The sequence below is a fragment of the Cyanistes caeruleus genome, chromosome 7, assembly GCF_971803275.1.
Source record: "Cyanistes caeruleus chromosome 7, bCyaCae1.hap1.1, whole genome shotgun sequence".
Classification (NCBI taxonomy): Eukaryota; Metazoa; Chordata; class Aves; order Passeriformes; family Paridae; genus Cyanistes; species Cyanistes caeruleus.
This window is the reverse complement of record NC_141707.1, coordinates 40,726,239-40,745,173: the sequence shown is the minus strand read 5'-3', so window position 1 is coordinate 40,745,173 and position 18,935 is coordinate 40,726,239. Positions and strand designations below refer to the sequence as shown.

The window sequence follows — 18,935 nt, the reverse complement described above, 5'->3', positions numbered from 1 at the left end:
AGTGACAGACAAAATTTGGAATTCTGACTCTGTGTGACTGCTTTATAATTATGTTGTTTCCCACTTCTTTTGTATCAGCCTTCAACTTGTCACTACATTGCGACGGCCGTGTCAGTGGCAGGAAAAGCACCGTGTTAAAATGAAACTAAACATTGTCACTGTCAGTTTATGGAAACGGCGCTAAAATGTCACCGTGAGCAGCCGTCACCGCGCCAGGCAGGGACGTGGTGATGTCACCGCAGCTCACTGTGTCCCCACTGCCACCAACGGCTCCCAGGGGGAACAATCCCACGGGAGCTGCTCCTTAACTCCCAGCAAAGCAGCGATGGCTGTAGCAGCTCATGTGCTGAGCCCAGCCAGCTGCTGCACCCAGGAGAAACCCACCTGGGAAGCACAGCTGGCCAGAGGGATGGAGTGCCTGGAGGGACTGCAGGTGCCAGGGGGGAGCGAGCAGCTCTGCTCCCACAGGTCACACAACACACAGCAGCGAGGCTGGAAGAGCCCTGACACATCACCCAGCCCAGCTGCCAAGCCATAATCTCCCCATAACCCTGTCCCAAGTGCCACCTTGAACGCTGCCAGGGATGGTGTCCCCACCACCTCCACGCACAATGCCTGACCACTCTTTCAGTGGGAAGTTGTTTCTGACATCTGTTCTGGGCTCTCTGCACGGCTTGAGGCCGCTTCCTCTGCCCCTCTCCCGTGTTCCCGGGGCAGTGGTTTGTGCAGGGATCCCAACATCCACTTCCCAATGCCACATGCCAATGGGAACATGCAGCTGTGACCCCTGAGTGAGCCGCTGCAGCTCCCACGAAACACAGCCGTGGTTCAGAGCAGACTCCCTCCCTTCCCCTGAACGCCACGGCGCTCCGGGGACCACTCAGATGTTTGTGCCACAATGAACAAGTAACGGCGTTTTGTTCAGGAACGATCTTAAATCTTTTTGGTAACACGATCTGAAGAGTTATTCCCCGTTCACTTCTTAAGGGACACAAACCCCATCCTTTGCTTATACAAGCATTAAAAAAAGAAAAGAGAGAGGCCCCGAATTCACTGGAATATTCATCATTTCCAACCTTAAACCCAGAGCGTACAAACAGACGAATCCAGCAAGTCAGAAAGCAAAGCCAATTTAATCTGTGGCTCCCCTGAGGTAAATGTAGTTCACAGTCCTGCCCCCACCCCAACCTCAGCCATAATCCCTGCTTCCTGGAGGTAAGAAAGCACTGGAGTGAGGAAAATTCTGCAGCAGGATATAATGATCCGAAATGACAGGGACAATAATGACAATGAATTTCATGTCTCCCAGTCATGAGCTGGGGATGCTTGACTGGGCTGACTCACACGATTAAATTGTTACAGGTACGGCGGGGATGCAGTTATCATCCGCTGCTTTTGGGAAGGCGCCCGGGGCAGCGGCGCCGACGCACGGCCCTTCTGTGGGGAGCAAATCCTCATCCTGCAGCGACACGCCTGCACCTCTGACAGAGGCAAAACTGGGTTAAACATGCAGCTGGTGCAGGCCATTGATGTTATCCCTTCTGAAAATGCTAAAAGCGCCCTGACGGCCGGAGCGGCGTCGGCAGCGAGCGCAGAGCTACGCGGTGTGTCCTGCCTGTGCTGCACCGGGCTGTGACAGCACCAGCACAGAGTGCTGCACTGCTCCTGCAGCCCAGAGAGTGCTGCACTGCTCCTGCAGCACAGCCAGTGATCCAGTGCTGCACTGCTCCTGCATCCCAGCCAGTGATCCAGTGCTGCACTGCTCCTGCAGCACAGCCAGTGCTGCACTGCTCCTGCAGCCCAGCCAGTGATCCAGTGCTGCACTGCTCCTGCAGCCCAGCCAGTGCTGCACTGCTCCTGCAGCCCAGCCAGTGCTGCACTGCTCCTGCATCCCAGCCAGTGCTGCACTGCACCTGCATCCCAGCCAGTGCTGCACTGTTCCTGCAGCCCAGCCAGTGCTGCACTGCTCCTGCAGCACAGCCAGTGATCCAGTGCTGCACTGCTCCTGCAGCACAGCCAGTGATCCAGTGCTGCACTGCTCCTGCAGCCCAGCCAGTGATCCAGTGCTGCACTGCATCCTGCATCCCAGCCAGTGCTGCACTGCATCCTGGGCTCACTGCACCTGCCCTGGGCAGCACTGCCCCACCTCCTGCAGGATTCCCTGTGCAGCTGTGTGATCCAGAACACGACAGTGTGCTGGTGAACAGCGGGGCGTGCAGTGCACACGCAGTATTTCCCAGCTACACCCAAGGTTAGGGTGCCTGCAAGGCCACTCTCACCCAGCCAGCCTCAGGCTGGAAACAGAAGAAATATGAGTAGCTGTGTATTTAAATTCACCTATGGAAAGTCTGTTCAGTGACAAACTGTCAGAGTTTTTATATCCAGGGAAGGAAAAACAGCCACAGAGTTGTCTGTAATACCCCTATTACAGCTCAACATCTCCAAATATCCATTTGTCAAACATGAATTATAAAGCTATAACATTTCATAATTCAGGACACACTCAAATCCTAGGAAAAATAGCTACAAGAACCCAAATAAAAAAAAGCATTTGTTCCATTTTTGACAGCTTAATGAATGCTCTACTCTTTTGCATTGATTTTTGTGTGTGTGTCTGTGTGTGCCTGTGTGTCTGGGAAGGATTTCTCAGGGGGTTTGCTGTAAACAGGGAAAGCAAAACCCTCTGCCAAGGCTTTTTCTACTTTTAAATAACTTCCATATTAAAATATTTCAGCAGAGAACGTATGCAAAATTACTGAGAATGCAAAAAGCAAAAAACCAACTACTTGCATCCCAGTAAACATACTGGAGATTTGTAGAACAAGACATTAAACAAGCCAATATCTTGATGTGGCAAGAGAGTCCCAGATACAGCTTATGTTAATTTCTTCTTTCAGGAAATAACAGCAAATTCAGAAAGCATGGTCAGCAGAGCCCTAGAATCTTAAATTCAGGATTGATTCCAGGACTGAAATTTTCCTTATACACCTAAGGGCTCATCTTGCAAGGCAAAATATGTTAAAAAAGCCTGCAAGCACCTAGAGACAGAAAAATAATGTATCATAAAGAGATCCGTGCCACTTGGAATTGCTGAACACTTTACATTGACGCACTCTGGCCAGCTGGATCCCTGCTTTAATGGTTTTCCCAGTTCTTATCATAATGAACTCCATATAATTTAAATGGAGATTAATTCTTCCATTTAAAGTGCTTTAGAACAATCCTGCCTGAGATCCTGAGCTCAGCCCAGCCTCTCCCTGTGCCTCCTCTCCAGTTCTCCCACAGCCCCTAAGTGGATCTGACAGATCCCTGCTCAGATAGCAGCTGCTTTCTCCCCCCAAAATGTTGCCTTTTTGCTATTCAGGAGTATCCTAATACCAACAAATGCTAAATGCAGTCTGACATGTCCCCCTAAGAAACAAACTTGTAAGTTGTGGCTTCAAAGCAAACCTTGAATAAATAGGACACGTTGTGTACACCCCGGCTAACATCCAACATATGCTTTGGCTTCCCGATGCTCAGGCAGAGCAAGAATAGCCTCTGGACAAGGCTGTGATTTGCTCTTGCTGGTACTTCCAACATTTCTAATGTACCATTTTTTTGTGCCTGTATAAACAATTTAAAGGATGTAATGAAGACGACCCCGGCGCGGTTGGGAACGCGATGTCCCCATGAATTATGGATGGCTGGAGGTGCTCACCCAGAGCAGTCCCCAGCTGCCCCTGCCCAGGGACAGAGCCTCTGCCAGGGCACCCCAGCAGGGCCTTTAGCACACAAAAAATTAACTGAGACACGGAACCTCTCTGCCTTTTCCCTTTGGTGGTGGGGATCGACAGCTGTGATCGTTAACAGCTCTCTTTCCAGCAATTACAGGGACAAGCAATAAAGGAAAGTGAGGAAACAGGAAAAAACTGCATTTAACTGCACTTACAGTTAAGACACTCCATCCTTAAAAGGCCAATTTATTGATTCATTCTTTAGGGGAGAGAAGGGATGGACAGAGAAGAGAAAGCTTTCACCTACTTTAAGACTCATATTTTGCTTTGCCATTGTTTAATACTCTATTTTATGACTATTCCTCCTGAAAGGACTAAAACAAGTTAAATTTCATCACCCTCTCCTCTACTTCCAGATCCATTCCCTTTCCCTTTGTGCTCCATCCCTCTGGATTTAGGGTGTGACAGTACATCATTAAAATTCAAGTACAATAATTTCCAAGACCTAAAGGGAGCTTGCTGAAATGTTATGACTGGAAGCCCATTTTCCGTGGCCAGAACACAGGTTAACTGATCAGGACAAAACAATTCCTGTGCTCCAGCCCCAGGGGAACCCTCCTGCACCCCACAGCAGGGGCAGCACAGACAGCAGTGAGCTGGAACGTGGCCTGCTCACAGCTGGATTGACACTGGAGCTGGACACTCCTCCATCCTGCATTAGGGGCAGCCCCCCACACTCAGGTATGTATCATCAACTCACAGATTTCATCCTTGAGTCCCTCACACACATTTTATTCTTCCGGGAAACTGAGGTCTGGTGGAGCTTGGAGAGCTCTTTAAATTTGAATTCAAAACAGTATTTCTTTACATTCTGCCTAAAACTGAGGATAACTAAGCTGTATCTTATAAAGAAAGCAAAATAAAGCAAGACAGATTTTTTCCCCCCTATTTTTCTATTTTACTTTTCATTTCCAATATTAAGTTTGGGTTTGTTTCCCTCTGTTGGGATGGCACCAAAACTCCAGAGATATCTCTCAGTCACTCAGAGCCCTGCCCTGCCTGTGTTTGCCATCAAAGCCCATGTGGCATTTTGATGCTGAATCTTTAGATTTACAGCACTGTTTAAAATAATTATTCATGTAAGAAACATGCAGACCAGTTTTAAGGCTATCCTGAAAGGTGTATCTTTGGAATGCTGGAGTAGTAAATAGCCACGATACAGCCAAATTATTTATTTAATCAGAAAAAACTTCACTAGATTATAAATAGATTTCAAGCTATAGTGCTCTTATGAGAAGTGTAATTACAGTTAAGAGAACCACTTCGTTTTTCTGGCAGGCTCCTGGGATCCCTTAAAACAAGCTAAGGAATAGCTCAAGATACAGAAAAAATAAATCTGAATTCCTTCTCTGTGTGCTGTCAATGGCAGGTCCTGGTACTGGGTACAAAAAACACCACATAATCCCACAACAAGTTCTGCTAAATTTGCAAATTTTGCTCTTATTTCCTCCAGACCTTAAAAATAAGATAAAAGGCACCTTACATCTGTAGTAAAATCAAGTAAACACCGAGTCCATCCTTTAAATCCACCTCTCCTGCCAAACACGAATCTGCACATACATATTCCCACACATACAGGAATTTTTAATTGTTTTTCCACCCTGCTGGGCTCTGGTCTGAGATACCTGTAATTAACAACACAAGCTTTAGCCAGAAGCCTCATAAACCCCATTGGAATCCAGTGTGTTTCCAGAGTCCTTCCCACTCCAGAACCCCTTTGATGAGCTGATGAATTGTTCTAAATGCAGAATTTCTTTAATAATCCACCTTGTGTAAAGCCAAAAGGTCAGAAACCACATCTCCCCCAGAACACTTTCACGCCGTTCTACACCCATAGAAAAACCACTGTATTTCCTCCTACATGCAGTAAGCTGCTGCTGTGAAAACATGGCTTATCTCCCAAATTAGGAGGCAAGTTGAATCCTTCAAGCTGTAGAGACCCAGGGTACAATCCCCAAGCTGACAGTTGTGTTTTAACCCCCAAAGCAGACCCCACGAGCACACAACAGGCAGAGAGGCCACGCACCATCATAGTAGACAATGGCTCCGACCAGCTTGTCCCTGCGCAGCATGGGGAACAGCTCCAGGGCCCGGGACTTGGTGAGGACATAGCTGCTCTTCAGGCACTGGCTGCCTGCCACCAGGTCATACAGCTTTATCCCAACCCAGTAGTATGGCAACTGCCACCACCTGAGGGCAAAAAAGCACCATGAAGTGAAAGAAACCCACAAATGAAGCGTTTAGGAGTGTGTGCACACGCTGTTACTGCAAAAGGAACACGGTGAGCAACACAGAATGTCCTTACAGCAGTTCTGCCTTGTACAGCGTTACAAGCTCATGGTAACAAGACAGTGTAAATACTCCAGACTTAGATGTTGTTTGCCACTGTTTTCAACTGAGCTACTCCCTGCACATTCAAGTACATTCAAGGGTTTATTTGCTCTAAAATCAGGATGTAAATGGAGCTGTTATGCCTCTGTGTGAGATATTGGAGCTGTGTGTGCAAGCTGAGAGGATTCCCCCAAGGCAGGGGCTAAGGTCTCCTGCACCAACAGGACCACAATAAATGCAGGCAGCCACCCACCTACACAAGCTCCAGCTCTTACAAGCCCCTCACACTAAGAAAGGAATCATAAAAAGAGGAATGGTCTTAACAAAATTAAGTTCCTTCAGCAAAACCTCCCTGCTCTAAGTAGCCTGTTCTAGTGAGTAATTTCTCTTACAGACTGAAAACCAAAGCACTGAGTGTCTTCCTCAGAGGAGGAGGAACCTGTTCTGTCCATACCCAACTGCCCTGTGCTCACATGGGCTAAAGAGCACCTTGCTGGGAACCCTGGCATGTGTTGAGCACAAGGGTGTACTGAAAAAAAAGCAAATACATCCTAGGAATGAGAGCTCTTTCCAGCTGCCCCTGTTGGGGTGCTGCAAGGGCACTGAAGAGCTGCACCCCAGGATGTGCCCCCAAAGCAGCGATTGCTGGCTGGGGCACAAGAGAATTTCCCCTGGGACAGCTTTAAGAAACCTCTCCCAGGCCAGGGTTTGCTTGTGAGAAGCCAAGGTAAAGGAGAGAAGGCACAGCAAAGCTTACTTGTAGATGGGGAGCATGATGGGCAGCGGGGCCGAGAGGTGGGGCGCGCTCTGCAGCAGATGTGCACGCTCCTCCAGTGCCTCCTTCACCATCCTGTACTGCAAAACACCAGCCAAGGTCAGTGCCACAGCAGCACCCTCCTCCAGAGCCTTCCCCACCCTCCTGTCCTGCCAAACACCAGCCAAACACCAGCCAAGGTCAGTGCCACAGCAGCACCCTTGGCACCAGGGCAAACACTCAATCACAGGCTTTATCCAGGTCTCAACATCTCACACCATTGTCACTGGACACTCAAAACCATGCTGCGATCTGCTGAGAAACCCAAAGGTTAAGGAAAAGGATCCCAAATAAAATTAAGTTTCAGTAGTTTCATCTCGGTGTCTTGGCAGCACAGTTGAGTAATTTTTAATTTGTACATTAAGCTCAAGAAGCCACGTTGCCCTAAGGAGGGGCAGGAGGCACGTCAGGAGGGCTAGGACATCCCACAGCACAGCCCCATGCCAATTCCCACAGCTCAATCCTGCCCAAACTCCAAGCTGCAAATGCAGAGGGGTTCCTCTCCAAAGCAATCACTGTGCATCAACGTGAAGCTGTTCTTTGGCAGGAAAGGTGGGTTTCTATAGGTGAATAACTGCAGGGTTTGGATATTTCTCCCTGAAAAATCACCATTCCTGCAGCAGCATTACAACCACTAAAACATACTTTGAGGGGTTCCAATGGGAAGACAATGTGATTCCTCAAAACAGGAATATCAGGCTTCCACCCACACAAGAATGCACAAAAGCATTTATACACTATCACTCATTTACCATATTTTCTTTCCCCATGCCAAAATAAATCACTCATTTACCATCTTTTCTCCCTTATTCCAAAATAAGTCGCTCATTTACAATATTTTTCCCCCATTCCAGGCACAATCACTCATTTACCATCTTGTCTCTCTCCATTCCAGAATAGGACAGTCCCCCCAGTTCATGACATTACCTGTCTCTTTTTATTTTAATTTTATTTTAAGCTGTTTTTATTCTGAGATCAGGCCTGTCTCTGCCTGCCTTCCCAAGCCCCACAGCCTGCAAGGCATGGCAGTGACACTGCAAAGCTGCCCCACAGAAGACACTTCCCATGCACAGTGGCTGTGGAACACAACGCTGGAATCCAGCTTTGGAAAGCTCAAAAGGAGACTCAGCTCTAACTGGGACAACAATTCTTGCTGAACAGCCAGCACAAAAAATTACCTGCTCGAAATCCAAGTTCATGATGGCCTTCTGGAGATACCTCACTCCACCATGGATCAATTTAGTGCTCCTGCTGCTGGTCCCCGATGAGAAATCATCTCTTTCTAGAAGGGCTGTTTTTAGTCCTGTGTTACCAGAAAACCAAATTAACTTCTTAAATTACACAATTTGTATGTAATTCATTAAAGACACTTCTCTAGGGTAGAGACAATCACAAGAAAAATTACTCTGTACATGGATAAATTTGTATTCAAAGTGTAGTGCACTGTCTATATTGTAATGAAAAATTTTAGCCTTCTTCCTGAGGGAAAAGTCAAAGCAGAACTTCAACAGCAGCACATTAAAAGCTGGATATTTCACAGTGGAAAAGCATTACAGCACATTACAGGGGCCACGCTCCCGGAGGAAACGAGAGCTTGGATGCATGGCAGGAACAGAGGGGTTCCATGGACACTTTTAACCCTTTGCAGCAGGGAACTCTAAACCTCCTCACCAACAATTTAAGTGACATTCCAGAGAGGGAGACAACTGGCAGCTCTGCTTACTTACACTTTGCTTCAGAGGTGCCCAAAACCGGGGGAGAGAGCCAGAGAGCGTGGGGCACACTTGGAATTCTGACATGCACAGAAAATACTCTGATCAGCCTTAATCACTGAATCTCTCGGGCTGGAAAAGACCTCCAGGATCACTGAGTCCAGCCATGCTCCAGCCCCTCAATGTCCTTTTGTCACGAGGGACCCAGGACTGGACACAGCACTCGAGGGGCCTCAGCAGTGCCAACACAGAGATTTTAACATCTACTGGTCTCCCAAAACTTTCGTGTCCTTAAAAAAATCTAATTATTACTGGTAACTTAGAAAGATCAGAGCAATTCATTTTTGTCGAATGTGACTGAAGATTAATGGACACAATCAGAAATAATTTGGTGAAGATTTATCAAACACATGAGAAGCAAAATTTGTTGTTAAGCCAAGCAAACAGGATAAAAGAGCAAGTTCCATGAATGAACAGCAACGAGACACAACTCATTAACCAAATGCCTGTGAATATTTCACACCTCAGAAACCTACTGATATAACCAGTACATCCAAGAAAAGGATAAACAGAGATTAACTGTAATGATTCCTGTCTGTTATACAACTGTATTTTCTGCCAAAACACAGCAGAGGCAGAAGTGACAAGATCTTTGTCTCGTGTTATTAAATAAAACAACCAGGCTGGAGCTTGGACTCACCTCCCTATGGTCAGACCCTACTGCTTTATGCATTTCTTATTACCACACCAAACTGAAAGGCACTCCTGGGGTCAGGTTTTGCCTCTGTTTCTGAGGTGCTTGTCCAGGTTAAAAGCCTGAGAACTCCGGGGCTGTCTGCTCTGGCAATTCCCTGAAGCTGGGGTGATGGGAGCACGGATCTGTTGTGTGACCTTCCTCAGGATCCTTCTGCCTTCTGAGAACAGAGGCTTCCCAACCAGGACAATCAGTCCTCTGCCTCTGAGTACTTTAGAAAAGGCAATCTGAGAAGTTTGTTCTAAGCCAGCCAGCCCAAGAAGGAGCCTGCAGCTGGACCTCCAGGCCTTTACCTCTGGTGGCTGCGTCCAGGGCACAGCCACAGCCCGTGGCTCCCCCGCCGATGACGAGGACATCGAATTCCCCACTGGTCTGCAGGGCCAGAATCTGCTGCTCTCTCGTGGGGAGATGGTCCTTCCTTACTGGAGCACCTTCTGCAGCTTGAACCTGCACCAAGGCACCCTGCAAAGATGGAACACAGCCCATGAGGCCCCGGCTTTGTTCTGTACACACCCATGGGGGACAGACACCCCCCAAAACACAGCCTTTTATAGAACCAGAAAAATAAACTCACTTATTCCCAGCCACCTCCCCCATATTTAACAATAATATTGTATTAAACATTGAGGAGCAGCCAGCACTAAAACCATGAAGTGCTACCACACCTTTACTTCAGCTTGCCCACCTCAATGTAGCACTGTACTCAAGTGTTACTACCTGCATTGATTACTTCTAGGAACACTCAAATGTGACAGGATGCTGTTATTATCCTAATAAACGTTACAAAGGAAGCATTTTAATAACCAGACTCTCTACCAAGAAATTCAGCACAGCAAAGGACAAAGAGCTGAGTGTACATTTCACATCTCATACAGTGGCATTAATCCCAGCTCAAGTTTGATGAGGTTCAGGAGAGATGTGATTGGCAAACGTAGTGCCCTGAAACACCAGAGAAACTCTAATTTCACCCCTTCTTGAGAAACTTCTCAGCAATGCAGTTTATGTCCTATAGCGTGTTAAAATACAACTCTAAAGTGACAAAGCTGAACGATGTGGCAGTTTCCAGACAAGTTCACATTTTCCTGGAATGGCCCTGGGAATCTCTTTGGGCTGATGTTCCTGGAGCCAATGCTGCTGTCTGTGCAGTGACTGTGGAGAGAAGGGCTGATGCTCAGTCACCTACCAGGGACCATGGCTTAAGCGTGAAGGGTTTGAGCAGTCTCTGAAGGCTCTCTGCTGTTAACATCAACTTAAGCTGAATTCTAAACATTTCCAGACTTTCTGGAAAATTATAAACACTTTGAACACCAGAAAAACCTGTTTAACCCTAATTTAAGACCTAATTTAGGCCCAGTCTCCAGGCCAAATGGCAAACTTAACTATGCAGAATAGCTTCTGTCCAGATCTCCTAGACAGGAAAGAGCAGACTAATAAAAATTCAAGTGACAAACCACAGAAACTCCTTTCCAGCCAAGCACAAAAAGCCTCAGTTCAGATTATATGGTGCATGCAGCCTAAATATTTTTGTTCAGAATTATTTGCTCATTCCTCAGCAGTATCATGATTTAAATGCATTAGTTCTGTGTCCCTCTTTCTACTACAGAGCTGAAAATAAAATCTAGTAACTATAGCCATGACTCAAGGAAGTGCATATTCCAAAGATAATTAATGGCCAGGTTGATCCTGCAATCAGGGAGGATACTGACTATAATGCAAGCAGCTCATGAAAATCACTTAGGACAGCAGCAACCACTGTCACTGCACGTGTGGTATGATTCAATCCATGGGGAAAGTCGGGCTGGAGACAGAGGCCTTCACTTCTTATTGAGGATCTAAGGAGGTCCTGGAGCTGCTCCAGGGCTGGAGCCCCTCTGGAGCCAGGCTGGGAGAGCTGGGAATGTTCCCCTGGAGAAGGGAAGGATCCAGGGAGAGCTGGGAATGTTCCCCTGGAGAAGGGAAGGATCCAGGGAGAGCTGGGAATGTTCCCCTGGAGAAGGGAAGGATCCAGGGAGAGCTGGGAATGTTCCCCTGGAGAAGGGAAGGATGCAGGGAGAGCTGGGAATGTTCCCCTGGAGAAGGGAAGGATCCAGGGAGAGCTGGGAATGTTCCCCTGGAGAAGGGAAGGATGCAGGGAGAGCTGGGAATGTTCCCCTGGAGAAGGGAAGGATCCAGGGAGAGCTGGGAATGTTCCCCTGGAGAAGGGAAGGATCCAGGGAGAGCTGGGAATGTTCCCCTGGAGAAGGGAAGGATCCAGGGAGAGCTGGGAATGTTCCCCTGGAGAAGGGAAGGATGCAGGGAGAGCTGGGAATGTTCCCCTGGAGAAGGGAAGGATGCAGGGAGAGCTGGGAATGTTCCCCTGGAGAAGGGAAGGATGCAGGGAGAGCTGGGAATGTTTCCCTGGAGAAGGGAAGGATCCAGGGAGAGCTGGGAATGTTCCCCTGGAGAAGGGAAGGATCCAGGGAGAGCTCCGAGCCCCTTGCAGGGCCTGAAGGGGCTCCAGGAGAGCTGGAGAGGGACTGGGCACAAGGAAGAAAATTTAAGATTTTGAATAAACCCTAGCATTCCCACTGTTTTTCCCGAGCATGCAATCCCAGTGGGATCAGCTCAGTCCCTCCAGGCCACGGGGGAGCTGCACTGAGCGCTCACCCAGCTGAGCCCTGGCTGCCAACGCTGCAGCAAAGCTCTGCTCATTACCAGGTGTGTGCAGGCACAGCCGCCCCCAAATACAACCCTAAAACAACCCCCAGACAAACACAGCCCTCAGACACAGCCCTCAGACACAGCCCCAGCTCCCCAGGCACTCCGGGGAGGGGAGGCACACGGGTGAATCCTGATGAGCCTCGGTGTGATGTGATGTGATGTGATGTGATGTGATGACACATTAACGTGTGCCTGCTGGAAAAGATCACCGGAGGAGAGACAAAGTTTGGGCGCTTCAGAGAAATTCAGCTTCCACGTTATTCCTCTGGCTGTGGAATTGTGTCCATTCCCACGTCCTGCCTCTTGCCCTGCTCTCTCACCGGCCCTCTCAGCTCCAGCACTGCTATAAAACTTTCATACCCCCAAAGCAAAATAAATACATATAAGAGAATCCCAGAGTGGTTTGGGTTGGAAGGGACCTTAAAGGCCACCTTGCCACTCCCAGACAGCAATGACAAGCAGGAAACTGGGAACACTAAGCACCCTCTCACACGTGTTTTGGCTGATCAAACTCAGCGACACGTGCTCAACTTCCACGAGCTCCAGAGAAGGAAAATCCCCACCTCCAAATTTACTCTGCACTACATTTCCAAGGAAATTTCCAAGCACATGAATTAACTTCAGGAAAATAACAGAACACCAGAAAATACAGATTTGGAGTTCAAGAAATACTGGCATCAGGTGGGTTTGACTCCTTGTTTTGGTGTGTTTTTAAACCCATTATTTACAACAAATAGCAGAGCCTAGAGCAGAGTCCCCAGCATCCAGCCCCTGGTATAGCCAGAGTGTGGAGATTAGCCCTGGAATATAAGCAGGGTGATTAGTACCAGGAATTGATATAGATATGATGCATCTTGCTGTCAATTAAATGGGGAGTGAAGAAAAGCTGCACACAGGGATTCCATCTGCAGTAACGTGATTAGTTTGGCAGTGAACAAGTGTGTTTACTGAAATAAGCAATTGCTGTTTATATCTACAATTTCTCAGGCAAGAGTTCCCTGAATGGTTTTGATTACGCTTTTAGTGAGAGGAATTTAGTTTGGCAGTTTGAATTTAATCATCAAGTTATAAAGTGATCTAGTAATCCATAAGCCAGTGCTCTCGTTAATTTGCTACTGTAAATCTCCAGGTAGGTTTGCAGACTCAAATTCATCATCCTTATTCATTTAAACAAAAAAATACAGTAATTAAAACTCCCCAGAGCAGACCCTGATGCATTATCATATTATCACACTATTGGATTCACCTTGCTGAGCACTTTCTACTGACCAGCAATACACTCAATACACCAGGAAGAGCAGGATTGGGAAAGAACAGCAGAATCTTACAACTCCAAACCAAAGCACTGCATTTCCCCTTAGTGATCATGAGGGGAGAGGGGAAGGAAAAGCCACCGGTGGTGTCCAGTTCAACCTGGCACATCCAGGAACACCCCACCTCACAGCTGGCACCGTCCTGCTTAGGCTGATGCATTAAAAAAAGGCCCAGAAAACCAGAGTGCAGCAATTCAGTCAGGAAGCAGAGGATGTGGTAGTTCCAGTTCTATGTCTCCATCTCCATGTGACCCAACATGTCAGCAGATGTGTGTGTACAGAAAAATCAGTTGGGATTAAAGCACAAGTGGTTCAGTCATTTTGACACCATGATCACGCTGTGTAAAACCCTGGGGTTTAATCTGTGTCTGGAAGTTCATAGTGACCACCCATCCCCACAACAATGGGAATTCCCTGAATTCTGGAATACTGCAGACAATACAACAAGTGAGCTCTCCAGGTGATTTTTCCCTTCCAACTCCTCTAACTTAACAGTCCTAAAAGCTGCAGCTGCCATTTTTGACAGTAATGAAAAGTCAGGCTGTAAAACCCTGGGATAAAGACTCTGGAGAGAGCATTACCAGCTTGGAGCAAGGCAGGCAGCCCGATGGGGAGCTCACTTGAAATGCTGGGGTTTATTTTCTGCAACAGTATCTGAAGCCATAAGAATCCTGCCTTATCCACTTCCCAGCTTGGCTCCCCAGAAATGACTCATCTCATTCCCAGCTGCTCCTCCTCCTCCCCACAGAAACGGCCAGAAAAGGGATTTAAAGACCGTTGTGGATGTGGCACTTGGGGACGTGGGTCATGGTAGCCTTGGCAGTGTTGGGAGAATGGTTGAACTTGGAGTCTTGGAGGAATCTCCCAACCCAAACAAGTCCACGGTGCAAGGATGGAGAAGGGCTCTCAAGAGCACAGCCACTCCAACCCTGCTGGGAAGAGCAGATACCCCAAGGAAATCTGTTTTCTCCAGCAGCAAGATCCAACACACAGACTGACGTGGGGATGTGCTGCACCTCTTTCTGGGCTGCTGCTTTCCTGTGGCAGGTCTCCAACACCACCCTTGCCTGCTGGGGTGATGACTCTGTCTGTGCCACCCTCACCTGCAGCACAGCCCTGCAGGAACCTCGGCTCACAGGGGCTGGGCTGTGCTCACCAGTGGCAACAGGAGCCTGTCCTACACCTGCCCTGGCACAGACCCTGTCCCCAGCCCTAGGAACCCAGCAGGAGCTGGCACCAGCGCTGTGTTCAAGCTGGGATGTTCAGAGGTAGTACTGGTGGTTTCATTTCCAGCTTCTAAGCTTGAAAACACTGTCCACACAGTGCTTTTACTTCAATCTGGGCTTTCCACTCCTCCTGCAACTAAACAAAGCCCAAAGGTCATTTTTTAAACTATTTCTACAAGCCTGACATATGCTCTGACAGATTTTAAGTTTCCTATTTTATCAAAAAATCATAATTAATACTTACGTGTTTGTTTCTATACTGAGAAAATTGAGAGAGGCCAAAAACTGTTGCTATGGCACCTCCTCCAATGAGAGCAGTTCCTTTCACTGCCTTCTGAAATGCCATTTTTTACTGGAAGAAAAGAAGATAAAAATTAATTGGCAGTTTTACCACGTCAGGATCTGGTACACACAGAATAGACCATCTGAAGAAACTAATGACAATGTTATGACAAGTTGAAATTTAGGGTAGCAATGTCTTAATTAGATATTTTCACTGCAATATTAATAACTTCTAAACAAAGTCTAGACAGAGGCAAGCCAGAGCGCTCTGGTGTTTGCTGAGAAAGCTGAAGGACGAAAGAGTATTTAGATCAGAGAAAATACACACACCCCACAGTGACCCTGAGTATGTGACAGGTAGTGCCAATCCCACGGCAAAAGCAGACCAGGAGCAGCCTGTCCCCAGGGCCACCAAACCCTTATCCCAGCTCCACAGCACGCTCCACAACACCTCCTTCGGCTCCCTGCCCGTCCCATCCAACTCCTGCTACAATCCCAGTCGGCCAGCAGCAGTTTTCCCGGCAGGACGAGCCCAGCAGCCCAGCCTGTCCTACCCCGGGCGGTGAGGGAGCGGTGCCGGGCAGCAGAGCGGGGCCCTCCGCGAGAAGCAGCAGCACCGACAGGGACAGGACTCGAAAGCAGGGTGGCACTTCACCACCCAGCTCCAGAGGGTTTGAAACCAGCCCTATGTGGGTCAGGCAAATTCTTAATAGACCCAGTGTTCGGATCCTGAATGACAAATTTGCACGGGGCTGACCTGAATCTTAAGCAGGCCCAGCCCGCTGTGTCCTCCCCGGCCCGCGGGGCTGGAGCGGCGTCAGCGACAGCATGGCTCCCATCTGGGGATCCTGTCAGCGCCCTGTGCACGGGGACAGCCCTGGCCAGGCCATTCCCCAGCAGGGCCCTGACAGCTCATTTAGCACCAGCAAAGCTTAAAGCAAAGGCAGACAGCGTGTACAGCCCGGTGCTGCACTTAGCAGGCCCGGGGAGCAGCCCTGGGCCAGGAGCAGGGAGCCAGCTCCCCATGGCAGGCTGGGCAGGAACGGCCCTGGCAGCCTCCCCTGGCCTTTGTCAGGACACAAACACACAGCCAGGCCACTTCACTGAACTGCTCCTGCACCTGCACATGCTGAACATAAACGTGTTCCCAGGCTGGGATGCCCCAAAGGAGGAAATTCCTGGCTGGCAGGGTGGGCAGGCCCTGTCCCAGGTGCCCAGAGCAGCTGGGGCTGCCCGTGGATCCCTGGCAGTGCCCAAGGCCAGGCTGGACACTGGGGCTGGAGCAGCCTGGGACAGTGGAAAGTGTCTCTGCCCAAGGAATGAGATGAGTTTTGAAGTCCCTCCCAATCCAAACCTTGATGTCCTTCCCTGAGCACTGTGCCTGCAGCACCCTCAGTGTGGGGGAGATCCCACACACAATTTCTGGTGCAGACATTCGATGCAGAGCTGCCGTGTGTACAAACTGTGTAAAGGATCGTGTACAGGAGGCCAAGACTTGCAGCTTCCCACAAGTTTTTCCATAGAGGGGCATTTATGCTCTTGGAGACTCCCACTACAACTGCCTTTCTTCTATCACACTTTCCATTTACTTCTTACTATGGGCACAAAAAAAGATCAGCTTCATCTTTCCTGGGTGCCGTGACAGGGAGGAGTGAAAGGGAAAGGTGACACAAAAACCCCAGCCAAGGAAGCTCCTGGGAGGGAAGTTACTGTGGAGGTCTGGCCTCAAACGCTACAGCACCTCCATGAAAACAGAGAGGAAGACTATGGATAGTCACAAAGTCTTATCACAAGGTAGAATCCAGGAGAGTGCAGGAACTGGAAGAGCAGCTGGCACATTCCCATGGCCGTGCCCACAGGAGCTCAGACAATCGGCATCGCTCCCGAGCCGTGTGGTGACAGGAGTGCTGCACACACCAGCCAGCACTGCGGGACACACACCTCTCCCAAGGCCTCCAGGAGGCAGGAATGACAGCTCAGCTCTCCAAGCAAGGCTGGTGGCAGTACCAGAGTAGTTTCACACCCCTCACGCAGCACCAAGGGAGTTGCTCTGGGAGCCTGAAACCCTCCAAGCGCCTGTGCTGGAACACAACAATCCATAGAGCTGAAAAGGAACAAATTAGCATCTTCCGAGGAGCTGTCTCACACGTCTGCAGAGATGCTGGCTTGCAGGAAAACAAAGGGAAGCGTGCCCTTTCCATGCTGTATGAGCTCAGGAGGAAGGGAGATGGCTGAAGCACAATCCCTGTTTAGAACCAGGGTTCCTGCAAGCACAGACAACACTCACCCCTGCTTCTTGTCCCCTGGCTTGGACCTCTCCTGAGACTTCATTTTGGACACCAGGGACACACCTGCCAGAGTTACACCGTTCCTATTGATGGAATTTGAGCACAAGGTACACAAACCACTGACTAAGAGGCTCAAAGAGTGTCACCTCCAGCAGCTTGTCACCTGACGCCAGTCTCACTGCGCATGCAGCCGCTCCAGCCACGCTGAAGTGACATTAGGTGTGCCACAGGGCACAGCCGTCCCACCTTCATCACGGAGGTAGCATCTCTAACAGCCAGGAGGGGACTCGGTGCCCCTGCACAGGGATTTCTGGCCTCAGGGCTCCCCAGTCCTTGCCTGGCCCCGGGGAGTGTTGCATTAGCTGTCCTCAGAGCTGAGAGCCGATTACAGGCAATGCTCCTGAGAAAGGAGCTCTCCCAGGAGACCGGCTGCTCAAATTGCCACATCAATCTTGCTCACCATCCCTAAGAGAAGCTTATTCAGGAGAGAAAGGAAAATAGGGCTTAGCATAAGCCACTCTAGCACAAAGCCATCCAGGCATTCCGACCAGACCGGTGCTTTTACACCTGGAACAGCTCGACTGCCTCCCGGGAACGGCGAGCCCGAATTTGAGGTGGGAGCAGATGTGTTTGGATGAGGCTGGGTGAGCTCACTGCAGGTGGGCAGAGCCTGGGTACCACCAACCTGCCTCTCTTCCATCCTGAAATCAATTCTTGTGGAAGAAATGGGATTTAATTTTAATGAAAATTATAATAGCAACCAGCATGAGAAGCACTACAGTCAGACATATGTCATCTTTCCATCACACAAATATTCTGAATCACCTGTAAAAGCGGTTCAGAGTGTTTTAGTGCTGTCAGTGCCATCTGACACAGTAAATCTGCATGTTAAGCCCTACCCTTGATTTCAATAGGAGCCATAAATGGCACCTTTGGACCCATAGCCTCACCTGGAGAGTGGGCTGAGGTCCCTGACAGACTCTAGAACAAGCTGTGGCAGGAGCAGGAGCCCTTGAGTGGCGTCAGAAGAGCCAGGAGCACGTCACGAGGAGTAGCTACTGCATAGAATGATCTGTCCAAGGAGTTCAATAACCCCAGGGAACAGTTCCCAGGAACAGCTGAGCACTGGTAAAGATTCAGAGGGACATTAGCTCAAACTGCTATTAAAGGATTCATGGTAAGAAGAAATAGCATTTAAACTTGAAAGGACACAAAGGGGTGGGGAGAGCAGTCTACACAAAATGGAAACAACACAGAAGATTTATCAGCACAAGTTCCTGCTTTCGGTTTCCAAAAGTTAATACAAACCCTAGTCACAGTAAAACTCCTCACAGTCCTTAACCAGCAGCTCAGTCACACTCACTGGCACTACAGTGACGTGCAGCAATCACTTCCAGAGGAGTGTCCCACTCCAGAGCCAGGCTGGTGAGCAGCCCCCTGCCTCAGTGAGGTCCCCAGGTGACCCTCCCCAGGTGACCCTCCCCAGGTGACCCTCCCCAGGCTGGCACAGCTCCTGGCAGTAACTTGCCTTCCTTACTTCCCGTAATGCCCAGCCCAGCCAGGTGCCCGACTGCTGTCTGGGTGTTCTTGGGAGCTGTGAAACCCACTCCCAGCGGGGCAGCAGGTGGCTGAAAGGGAAGAACCACGAGCGCCTTTCCCTACTCAGGCACTTCCTAATTACAAAGATATGGGGCTAGATCTGAGCAGCCCAGTGCCAAAGCTGGGGGCAAGAACGACAG

General features: G+C 49.1%; 1 protein-coding gene across 8 annotated transcripts in view; it reads right to left on the bottom strand.

Annotated features, from left to right (window-relative positions):
- The window catches only part of GPD2 (glycerol-3-phosphate dehydrogenase 2), a 46,545-nt gene that overhangs the window by 21,539 nt on the left and 6,071 nt on the right, over positions 1-18,935 (bottom strand). For 5 of the 8 annotated variants that reach the window (XR_015289616.1, XM_023931449.2, XM_086898855.1 and 2 more), the window contains exons 2-6: positions 14,871-14,978; positions 9,681-9,849; positions 8,100-8,224; positions 6,865-6,962; positions 5,803-5,966 (exon numbers count right to left, since the gene is read on the bottom strand). Coding sequence is in view for 7 of the 8 variants with exons in the window: in XM_023931449.2 (XP_023787217.1) it covers positions 5,803-5,966; positions 6,865-6,962; positions 8,100-8,224; positions 9,681-9,849; positions 14,871-14,972 (658 nt within the window). In the remaining variant the exon portion in view is untranslated. Of the gene's footprint in view, positions 1-5,802; positions 5,967-6,864; positions 6,963-8,099; positions 8,225-9,680; positions 9,850-14,870; positions 14,979-15,462; positions 16,182-18,935 lie in introns of those variants that run through there. The other 3 variants (XM_023931451.2, XM_086898856.1, XM_023931450.2) reach the window with 3 other exon arrangements.